The 12,438-nt window shown below is 40.4% G+C and overlaps 1 protein-coding gene across 1 annotated transcript in view; it reads right to left on the bottom strand.

Moving 5' to 3' along the window:
• Window positions 1-2,829: 2,829 nt before the first annotated feature.
• GAB1 (GRB2 associated binding protein 1) overlaps window positions 2,830-12,438 on the bottom strand; it is a 154,205-nt gene continuing 144,596 nt past the window's right edge. Inside the window, 4 exon segments of the mRNA XM_038754984.1 lie at window positions 2,830-4,777; window positions 6,240-6,362; window positions 10,467-10,590; window positions 12,015-12,108. Of these exon segments, the coding sequence (XP_038610912.1) occupies window positions 4,619-4,777; window positions 6,240-6,362; window positions 10,467-10,590; window positions 12,015-12,108 (500 nt within the window). The 3' untranslated portion in view covers window positions 2,830-4,618.

Here is a 12,438-nt window from a genome sequence, read left to right as displayed (position 1 = left end):
ATTATAATTTTATGAAGGCTGATATGAAGGAGGGTGGAGAGATATAGTGTTGGCATTTTTAATTAATAACAATGACAGTAGGGCATTTTTCTTTTGGTAAGATCTTGAGTGGCCTATCAAATGTACAACTTGGGCCACAAACAGAATGAAATTAAGTTCCACCACGATTCTCTTCCCACCTGATAAGGGAACCACAAATATTTTTTTCTTGTGGATACTATGGTGTCAAAACCCCACATAAGTTTTACTGCTATCTAGAAGGACTCAAATTCACCAAGAACTAGCAAGGTGAGATTAAAATGTTCCACAGATATGTTTTTATTCAACCGCCATATTTTGCTAGATGGGCTCAAATAGCTAATCTCAGCCAGAGACGTCTAGCCATCTTTGAGCTATGGTGTTTGCAAACCCCGTTAACATCAGTGAACACTGCATACATTTTTTACAGGGAAAAGAATGACCTTTTACCCCTCGGCATTATTGGAATTTGCAGATGATGCTAAAGAGCGACTATGCTATTAGGAGATAATTCTTGCTTGAGTTTAAACAGACTTGCGTAGCCCGTGAATACTGTCACTAGAAAAAATCAGGCATTCCTAACACTCCAAATCAGTTAAGCAGGAGCCATCATTTAGCCACATCATTTTAAAGGTTTGTACGTCCCTCAAAAACATGTACATATCTATTCTATTTATTTTGTTGGTATGTTTGGTTTTGTTCTCTGTCTCCCCCTTTTAGACTGTGAGCCCACTGTTGGGTAGGGACTGTCTCTATATGTTGCCAACTTGTACTTCCCAAGAGCTTAGTACAGTGCTCTGCACACAGTAAGCGCTCAATAAATATGATTGACTGATTGATTTATCTGAGCACTTTCACTGGGCAAACTAAAGAGGCACCAAGTACATGGACAATACTCAGTTGCATCATACTTTTGTGTCACTGGAGCATTACTTGTATTAAAAGGTCAAAAACGCAATGGAAAGTGAGATTCTAATTACCTAAAGGGGGATTTAGATAACTTCCCATTAGTGGACGTAAAACCGGCAACCATTTTTCAGTTCAACAGATCCTCAAATACAAAAGAAAGTGTTAAAACAATTTTAACAAATTGGATTAAATATGAAGAATACAATCCAGGGGAAATTGTGATGCGGTTATAGAGGCACTGATGTGTTTTGAAATTAAGTCAGAGGGTGATGATCAAGATAATTTCAATCTCAGATGCCTGCTCCATAAAACGTCTGGAAGCCTCACAGGATTTGGGTAGTATTCTCTACATTGCTCACAGTTGCTTACATGGCTTTAATACAAACAAACAGCTCAGGACACGTAAAATAATACACCCAGTTCTGCCATAGCGCATGTCTTCAATACACCCTATGGACAGAACGTGACTAGGGAATTAGGGAACGTTCTTCCAACACCAAAAGCAGCAGCGTGAAGCAGTGTGGCTCAGTGGAAAGAGCACCAGCTTTGGAGTCAGAGGTCGTGGGTTCAAATCCCCGGCTCTGCCAATTACCTGCTGTGTGACTTTGGGCAATTCACTTCACTTCTCTGGGCCTCAGTTCCCTCATCTGGAAAATGGGGATGAAGACTGGGAGCCCCCTGTGGGACAACCTGATCACCTTGTAACCTCCCCAGCGCTTAGAACAGTGCTTTGCACATAGTAAGCGCTTAATAAATGTCATTATTATTATTATTACCAAAAGCTTGTCTGGGCTTGGAGGAGGGCCGCATCATCGTAGAAACTGCTTATCCACCTGGGCGCAACATCAGAACAGAAGAGCAGTGTGGCTTAGCGGAAAGAGCCCGGGCTTGGGAGTCAGAGGTCGTGGGTTCTAATCCCAGCTCTGCCACTTATCAGCTGTGTGACTTTGGGCAAGTCACTTAACTTCTCTGTGCCTCAGTTACCTCATCTGGAAAATGGGGATTGAAACTGTGAGCCCCACGTGGGACAACCTGATTACTTTGTACCTACTCCAGCGCTTAGAACAGTGCTAGGCACATAGTAAGTGCTTAACAAATAGCATCATTATTATTATTAAGTATGATAGTGTGATTTTTCCTGATGGTGAGGTTTTGCGAGTATGGAATCACCATCTTATAGAAGAACTGGGTGTACCATGGGCAGCTTAAAAACTGTATTAAGAGAGACCCACTGGGGGTTCAGTAATTTCAATTTTCCAGGTTAGGAATGGAAGAACAGCTTGAGTTTGATTCTTTTTTTTCCAATCCATGTAAAAGCCGCTTTAGGGTTTGGTACAAGAAACACTCATGAGCCTACAGTTTTCAGACAGCTAAAGGGATCACCAGTTTTGTGTTCACCAACATTGTGGAATGAAAACTCATCAGGGGACCCCTCCTATTTCCAACATTGGTTGGTTCGCCCCGGGATCATTTTTCAAGAGAAAATCTCCTTTATTAAATTGCAAGCTCTTCCAAGGCAGGGGTTGTGTCTTCTAATGTACCTCCCCAAGTACCTACTAACTATTCTGCACCCAGTAGGTGCTCAATAAATACTGAGAATGGCAATCAGGGACTGCTTTTTTATCCAGTATTGGAAAGAGCACTGTAGTGGACTTTTGGTTCCTAAAACAAACCGCCTTTCCCCAATACTGATTTCAAATGTTCCTTCTGCATGCCAGGGAAACACCCCCAATTTTTTGGGAGTGTCATTCTGGTAAAGGAAACCATGAAAAAGTTTAACTTGGAAAAAGTCAGAAAACTAACATTCCCTTAATAGTTTGAGTCCCCAGATATAGTTGTCCTTATCCTTAGTGACTTCATATACCACGTGCCCCGGCCAACAGAAATCCATCGTTTGGAGAATACAGTCTCAGTCTTTAGACTTTAGCTTTTATTTTGCTTTTGTTGTGGTTTCATTGGACAACAGCTTAAACATAAAACTCGAACAATCAGATTTATTTAAAATCCACCTCAAAATGCACTTCTGGGTTTAGTTGTTTTAAAAAGAAGCAAACAGTCAAAGAACAAAAATCTTACGAATTCAACAAGTTGCCGCCTCGTTAAGATGGGGGAAGCCTCACTCTGGTAGATTAGGCACATTACTAAGGCCAACATACCAAAAAACAGGAAACTCCTGCAAGTCCAGGTTGAGGTCAGAGGTCAGGGCACAGGGAACCACCTTCCAATTGTGGGCACTTGTCTTCTTCTTCCAAAAAATGTTAGTACATCTTTAGTCCATACATAACAGATTTAATACGCAATTTCAGTAAAGAACTATATTCTCTTCCTGACATCTAATCCATGCTCCTAAACCGAGGCATAAGGGGCACTGAATGAAAGAATCACAGTACAGAAGCTTTAAATCCCCTACCAGGAAAAGCAACAGGTGTTGTACACAGAAATCACTTAGATAACAGTATCTATTTTTTTTTAAATGTAGATATAAAATATCAGTTGCATAGGGATTTAAATATAAGGCCAAGAAGGAGATTAAGTAACGTAAAAATCATAAAAAGGGCACTATGGTGTCAAAACATAGCATCTCCATTCATACAGTAATAAATCTGAATTACTGTCTAATTAAAAATCACAGTATCTTGCTAGTACTACTAACAGTGAATGTCAATTGTCCCATTAATTTCAAACTGGAAACCAATACCAGGACTTTCCAAGATGTACAAAACTAAGGCTCACTGTCAAAACCTGATCAGTGTATTAGCACAACAGTGCTTGGTACGTACCTGATTATTTATATATTCTACCTTCTGTAAATAATGTCAAGGTTACTACATGTTAATAAGTGTGAGATCACAATACTACTGCATGCCATCAGTGCTTTGCAGGCTTCCTTGATATTTAATTATTCAGTCTTTAAAAAAGGGCAAGATCCCACCCTGCAGAATCCTCACCCAACGAACACTGCCATTAACACACCGCAACACAAAGTCCACCCCTATGGACTAAATGTTCAACAGGCAGAATGGTAGGTCCTAAACACACAACAGTTCATTATTATTAACTTGTAGTACTTTGCGTTAGGAAGGCAACTGGTCGACTTCCCAATATTCTTTGTACGACATATAAAACAGTATTCGGCTAATGGCCACCACCTGAAGGTTCAGGTCGGTGATTCAGCTGTGAATCCATTTCTGCTGATTTCATTTAAAAGTTGCAAAACTGAAGTTTAAACACCAATTTCCATATCTACAAGTAGCTTAGTTAACCTAGAATTGTTATGAAGAGTAGTGTGAGGAAAACAAGAAACTCCCAAAACAATGGCGTTAAGGTAACACGATCTGGGAATATCTGAACCGATGTCTTAAACTGAAAAAGTGCATTAAATAGAATAATACTACAAATGTGTTAAATGCAGATCAAATGCTTCTCTGGGAGCTAAGCAATACTTCTTTACAGGTTATTTACATCTTATGACTTGTACAGATACCACAAAGCACCATGTAGGGTCTTAAAATTGCTTGGATTCATCCGAAATGTTCCTGGTCTCCGACTCAACTCCGTCAAGGATCTGCCCGCAGATGAACTCTCAGATACGCTCCAGTCAAATATTCCTGCAGATGTGGTTCCGTATGTTACCGTGCTTTAACCTAACAGTTTAGGTTTCTTTTCATTTCGGGGAGGCAGAGGAGTGTTATCATTTGACACTCTTAGTGGGTGTTTCAGATTCCGTACTCTGTCTCCCATCAGTCCACGCTTCTCGGGTGCTCTTCAGTGCCAGAGTCTTCTGTTGGTCAACTACGACATAATCTACTCTTTCATCTGCCACACTGCTACCGGAGCCACTGCTCTTCTTCTAGAGAGGGAAAGAAGAGAAAGGAGTTACGCGTGAATCCATTTAATATCTAGGGAGCCCTCCGGGGTGGTTTTCAATTAACTGTAGTCAATCAATTAACTGGATTTACTGAGCGCTTACTGTGTGCAGAGCACTGCACTAAGCGTTTGGGAAAGAATTGTTAGACAAACTTTTGTTCCTGCCCACAACAGGCTCACAATCTAGAGGTTCCAGCTAGGGGTGTAGGAAACAACTGGACAAAGCTTATTTACTGCAGCGGGGGGGGGGGGGGGGGGCAGGAAGGAACCTGGCCAAAGGATCATATATATATGTTTGTACATATTTATTACTCTATTTATTTTACTTGTACATATCTATTCTATTTATTTTATTTTGTTAATATGCTTTGTTGTCTGTCTCCTCCTTCTAGAGCCTTCCCAGACTGAGCCCCCTCCTTCCTCTCCCCCTCCTCCCCACCCTCCTGCCTTACCTCCTTCCCCTCCCCACAGCACCTGTATATATATGTTTGTACACATTTATTACTCTATTTTATTTGTACATATTTATTCTATTTATTTTATTTTGTTAATATGCTTTGTTGTCTGTCTCCCCCTTCTAGAGCCTTCCCAGACTGAGCCCCCTCCTTCCTCTCCCCCTCGTCCCCACCCTCCCGCCTTACCTCCTTCCCCTCCCCACAGCACCTGTATATATGTATATATGTTTGTACATATTTATTTCTCTATTTATTTTACTTGAACAAATTCTATTTATTTTATTTTGTTAATATGTTTTGTTTTGTTGTCTGTCTCCCCCTTCTAGACTGTGAGCCCGCTGTTGGGTAGGGACCGTCTCTATATGTTGCCAACTTGAACTTCCCAAGCGCTTAGTACAGTGTTCTGCACACAGTAAGCGCTTAATAATTACGATTAAATGAAATGAAAAAAAAATGAAAAAGAAAGGCACGTGGCCAGGTTTCTTCCTGGCCTCTCGACAGCTCATTTCACGGGGGCTTTTGGGTTAGTGAACATAACCTGGTCAGAGACTATCTAGCTATCACCTTTTTCTTCTCCTGACATTCACTCCTGTTTCTTTCCTTCTTCAAATCACAGCTCAGAAAGAATGCAAGCACCCGCCCCCAGCAAATTCAGGACTGTTTCTCACATATGAAAGGAGAATAGTATGGAAAGACACATCCCACACATTCCCTTCATTCTACGTCTGGGCCATGGATGGTGAAGCTAATTTTAATGGCTTGCTCAGGTCATTTGCAAAGCAATATCTTCAAATTTATTCTCATGACCCTTCAAGGCCCTGGGGAAAAAATAGCCAAGAATCTTTCAGTAAACAGAAAACGGGGGCAGAAAATGGGGATGACCCGCCCTCCCTCCCAAAAAAAACCTCAAACAAAAATGAGATGAGGTACCATTACATATTTACCAACAGGTTGATACATTTTACTTCCAGTCTTGAACATGACACTTACCTTACGAGGTGGTGTGGACTTTCCAGAATCTAAATCTAGATCTAAATATTCCACTTGCTTATCTCCTTTAGGCTTTACCATAGGACTGCTTCCTCCGTCAAGACTACTGCTGCCAAACAGATTCTGAAATAATAATAAAAATAATCAAGGACAGAACATTTCAGCGGAATGTACTTCCCATCTAGCTTGCCTACTACAGACTGTCTAAATATTTACATAACAGAAGCAGATCAAAGCACTGTCTTGGTCTTCTAAATAACTTTCATTTCACAGCCTCCTTTGGATGAAACAAGCTGTGTCAATTAAAAATGAGGTTTAATTAATGTTAAGCTTGTGACAGAGACAACAGTTTCTTGTTAAATTCAAAACTCAATTTTGGATGAGGCCGGGCCACCCCATTGCAATTATGGGGTCTCAACCTTATCATTATTTAAGGCAACTGTTTAAATGGAATCACACCAGAAAATTTTGTCATTTTTAGCTTAAAGGCAATTTGCCCTTTTAAATTAAAAGGCCCTTCTATACTCTATTCAAATGCTAATATTACATTTAAAAAGAATAACTGAGAATTAAAATAAGAACCCCACAACAAAATGTAAAGTTGTCACTACAGAATTAATTTCATTAGGGAACCATTTGGAAAGGGACAGACAGAGATGCCTTGCTGAATGGCTCAGCCTAATTTTCAATTACCCCATATTTTTACTATCTCAACTCTGTTCACTCCCAGCCTGAACCCCCCCTCTTAATTGGTGTTACAGGAAAAGTACAATAGAAGGATTCTTCTCTAAAAGATAAAGAAAAAAAGAGGAAGACTGAGGGCAGCAGTGAGAAAAAAAATGAAGAGAAAGAAATGGTGCAGGCTGACAGGAACTTAAAGGAAAATGTTGAATAATGTAGAAAGGGTGATATGTGGGAACAAGGAAATTTATGCTCAGTGGTAGGGCAAGGGCAACCCATGAAGGTCCCTCATGAATACACGAATAGAGATGTCCAAACCTCCACTTGACACTTGCACGCTTTTGATTCAGAGATTCCCAAATAGAGCACCCTGCATTCCAATCTCTTTGATGCTTGCCTGTCTGGAAGTAAGATTTATGGTGGCAACTGTCTGGTGGAAAGTAGTCCCTTTTAAATCGCTACTAACACTTCAAATCCTAGACACCTCCTTCCTGCCCATGGTGGACAACAGTCATCATCATCATCATCAATCGTATTTATTGAGCGCTTACTGTATGCAGAGCACTGTACTAAGCGCTTGGGAAGTACAAGTTGGCAACATATAGAGACAGTCCCCACCCAACAGTGGGCTCACAGTCTAAAAGGGGGAGACAGAGAACAAAACCAAACATACTAACAAAATAAAATAAATAGAATAGATATGTACAAGTAAAATAGAGTAACAAATATGTACAAACATATATACATATATACAGGTGCTGTGGGGAAGGGAACCACTGGACAGAGGGACAACCCATTTAAGGCCAAGGACTGCCATTTTCAATGTTCTCCATCGGGCAGAGCTCCGGGCTAGAGGCCAAGGCATTTATTGAGATTTGATGATGGTGTGATATATCGATGCCCCTCCATTAACTGGAGGAAGAGATGCTACTAAGTGAGAAAGATCTCGGAGGTGCCACTTTTAGGAAGGAACACACTTCTGTACTTCAAAATAAATGACTCAAGTTTCCAAATGTTTGATTAATAAAGATGTCTCAAGGACTGGCAGGCCCTGCTTTCCACCATCCCACCCCAGGATGCTTTCTTATTGTTTCAACAACTCTAAAATATGAAGGAGATCAACATGGATGGACAAATAGATTAGTCTGGAATTTTTTAAAACCACCAATGTCTGATACCAGGAATTCTTTTCAGTGGACTTGGATGCATTTCAAATACACTGCAATTTCTGTCTGTGTTTGAAAATTGTGCATTGCTATTGGCTGGATTAAAGAAGGGAGTCTGTAGTTCCCACAGTTAACCAAACGCCATAAAATACCACTGAGTGAAGAATCATGAATGTCTATTCTGTTTTCTAAAAGATGAGAATAAGAAACTGAAAATATAAAGCCTGGGAGAAATCCTCCTGGAAATGAAGCAATATTTCTTGAGAGTTTTTTTTTAAGTCACTTCCTTTGCTTCCAAATCCCTACTAAAATCTCATTCCGACATGCCAAAGTAAAGTATTTCCAGCTGCTCATATATTATTCCAGATGCTTTTCAACAAACTCATAACAATGACATACAAAAACCCCCAAATTATTTGCGTCCAATCGGATAGTCTACTATCTACCTTACTGTTTAGCACAGAGTGCTTTAATAAATACCATTCTTAGGTGGGAGTTTTAAAACTACATATGCACGATTAAATTAATTTAACCTAGCCAGTTCTCTCAGCACTACACTGCTTTCTTTCGACTGCAACATAGATATTGCCTGAAAAAGGGCACTGATAAAATGATCGTCTGCACATTATTTTATGAGCCACTAAATCTCAGGACATGGCTAATGAAATGCAGAAACCAATTTTAAGAGAGACGCTAAATTAAGCAATGCCCTCCCCCTAGACTGTGGTTAGTGCTGAAGTTTTGGATGGCTTGTGACTATAAATTTGCTCTTTTCTCCATTCAGAGAACTGAAATTTCCAAGAAATCTCTGAGCTTGTTGGCAGAGAATTCTTTGAAAGGCTTAGAAAGTGCCTCACAAACTGATCTGTAGTTCAACTTTGCCTTCAAGCAAGACTACGCTTAAATCTAGTTTCCAAGTTATCCAATTTTTAAAAATCAGCATTCCATAACCTCCTGAGGCAGTCCAAGTCTCTAATGAACCCAAGAGTCAGTAGATGTGTATTTGTCTAATCAACAGGGAATGTGTCTGTTTATTGTTATATTGTATTCTCCCCAAGCACTTAGTACAGTGCTCTGCACATAGTAAGCACTCAGTAAATGTGATTGAATGAGTGAATCACCATCTATGTTGCTACAATGAGACCTATTCCCTCTTATTCTGCCCTATGAGGAAGTAGAGAGATTGTCTCTAGCCTCCTTGTAACAACCTTCTACAAGTGACTAGGACATCCTTCAACTATTTGTTCCCCAGGTGAAATGATCCCAATGCCAGTGATTTTAGGACTCTTTATTGTCCAAGATAGGGAGGTTGCATTTTCCCCATAAACAGCGGCAGCGAGACCTGGTCAGCAGATCACCTCAGGCTCTGGCCCTGGGCTTTGCGACATATCTCTTGTGTGATTTTGGGCAAGCCGTTTATTTAGATTTGATGGGCTTCAGTTTCTTCAGCTGTAAAATGGTGATAAAGTGCCTGTTCTCCCTCCCTCTTAGACTTTAAGCCTCCTATGGAACAACGGACTGTGTTCAATCTGGTTATTTTGCATCTATCCCTGTGCTTAGTACAGTGCTTGGAACATAGTAAGTGCTTAATAAATACCGTTACTGTTATTCCAGAAATTCAAGATAGCCCATCAATCAATCAAAAATACCTGAGTCCCAACTCTGTGCAAAGCACTGTACTAAGTACTTGGCAGAATAGCAGTCAATACAACAGAATTAATAGGCAACATCTCTGCCCTCAAGGAATTTACAGTGTGGAGGTTGGGGGTGGTGAGAAGAAAAAGACATTAAAATCAACCACAGGTACGAAGAAGAAAGAATATGGACTGTGCACATGGGTTAGTGCTTAAGGAATAGGGTATGCAAGACATATATAAAACACTACCCAAAGTTGTGAGGTCTTCGGTGTTTGGTTGGCTGTCAACTAACTGGAAACCAAAAACTCAGAGTATAAAAAAGTGTATTAGATGGACATTTTGTCTATCAACTTGATATTCAAAACAGCAACAATTAGCTAAATTTATTTTGATATTCTGCATTGTGCAGATTACACACTTTTTCCACACCTACTGTTTTCACTACTGTGAAAACAGGAGCAATCTAAATCAGACCAAAGTTAATCCCTCCAAAGAGGAACTGTTACGGATTGTAATGAGCTTCATTCAAAAAGCATCTCACTCTTAATTTAGGTTACATTCACTTTAACAAGTAAACTGCTCTTAAACTTTCTCATTGTCAATTTTAAGAACCTGGCACAATATCTGATTTCAAAATATACAAGAAGAGAGGCAAGATTTGCACACTGGAAGAAACAGAGTCATTTGATTTAAAAGCAAAGGCTGCACTGGAAGAGAGTAGTTAAGATATAGATTTTACATACTGAGTCTTCACTGGATTGATTTGGATTCATGGGTACATAATTCTCTTCACTGTCGTGCGAGTCACTGCTTGAAGTTGTGCTATGAACTGAATCCGGTCTGGGAGACAGAGGAAACCTGGAGGAGCTAATTACCAGGAATTATTTTTACAAACAATATAACTTAGAAAAAATATTACAAAAAATTCCTGGCACAAAAACAAATACCCTAAGTGAGTTTTGGTCATTTCCATCAGAGTTGCACTTTCTCATTATACCCGGTGCTTTATTCCTAGCATATTAAAATGGATAAAAACCCTGAGGAAAAAGTCTTCAAAGGATGACCTCCCTTCCTGAACACACACTTAAATAGTCAGGGTAAAAGCAAACAATAACTACTGGTGGGCTGGGGACAAGTGTAGAAATAGAGGTTTGACAGGCTGCTCCTTCCAAACCTTGGCTAGAAATCTAAGTGTCCATATACACATCTGTGTGTGTATATACGAATGAATTCTACACATAAAAACATAGGACAGGCCCTGGTTATACTGTCCATTCTTAGAACACCCACACTCAAGCATTAGAAAATGCCTGGTCACACCAGATTAATAATAGTAATAATAATAATGATAATGACATTTATTAAGCACTTAGTATGTGCAACGCATTGTTCTAAGTGCTAGGAAGGTTACAAGGTAAGGATCCAAGCAATCCTTACTCTAGATGGCATCAGGCAGGACCGCCTATTTTGCCATCCCTAAGGACAGGCAAAAAAGAGGGGGGCGGCAGGAGAGGACAGGAGATTGGCGAGTCATGGAATTGGAATTGATGAAGTACACGAGGGCTTGAGAAGAGCAGGAATCAATGTGGAGCGCTGAGAGGGAGGTTGGGTTGGGAGGGGAGCCTGGTGACAAGCAGGCAGCCGGATCCAGGAATAGGGGTTAGGTTGGAGAGGTGGGGCTAGAGGTGGGCCAGGGTAATGAGGAGCTGGGAGTCAGGTCAAGAAATAGATGCTGATGAAGTGTAGTGGGAAGACAGGGTGGGCAGGAGCGGAAACCTGGGACATGGTGGGAGGGCAGAGGACTGATGAGGAGCAGGGCACTGGGGTGAAGAAAGGGAATTGTGGAAGAGCAGGGGGCTGAATTGAGGATCTTTATTTCTCACCAACCTAGCGTCTTATTTTACCCTAATCCCTGAACCTCATTTCTAGCACCCCACCAACTTCCCCATCCCACCCACTGGTCAGCCACCCACTCCCATCTCATTCCCCCACCAGCCTCCTCACCCACAGAGGGTACTTGCTAAAAACAAAAACACAACAGTTTCCCATCAGCACCCCAATGTGGAACTTTTAGTTTCAACCCTCCCACCTTTTACACAACAGTTAAGGAGATGGAACTTCCTTGTTCACTTGAACACTGCCAATATTGTTGCCCTCGCTGTCTACCTCGCTGTTGTCCAACAGTCCCCCTAAACACTTTTAAAGAAAGTTACATTGGCCTGACATAATGACAAAGTAAATATCCAGTTTTCTATAGGGCAAATCACTGCCCAAGTTAATCAAAGACTTACTCTCGGGCAAAGCTTCTAGTGATGGGAGATCGGACTGGAGCTTGAAGTTCTTCCCATTCAGGTAAGGGTTTTATTTCAAGTGGCGCTGGCTTTACTACACAGGAAAAGGGAAAAAAAACCCTGATTATTAGGGCCCAGGGCATAGTAAAAGAAGTTCACATGTTTAATAAGGACTTCATGTATCAATTCTACATAGCATGCACATATTTAATAATTATAACTCCAAAAATGAGGAAGTGAAACATTTTAAGAGTTTTCTGAGCTGTTTCAGAACAATCTTGCTTATATCTTTTCATAATTTAATTCTGAATCCAACCCCTGAAAATGGAGACTTTTAAAACCAAGTCAAAAAATTAAATTTCTCATTAATAGAACACCGTGAGTTACAAAATTCCATCAATTCTATCAAAAGATACAGAGGCAA

The sequence above is a fragment of the Tachyglossus aculeatus genome, chromosome 12, assembly GCF_015852505.1.
Source record: "Tachyglossus aculeatus isolate mTacAcu1 chromosome 12, mTacAcu1.pri, whole genome shotgun sequence".
NCBI classification, from domain to species: Eukaryota; Metazoa; Chordata; class Mammalia; order Monotremata; family Tachyglossidae; genus Tachyglossus; species Tachyglossus aculeatus.
This window is presented reverse-complemented; position numbering and strand designations above follow the sequence as displayed.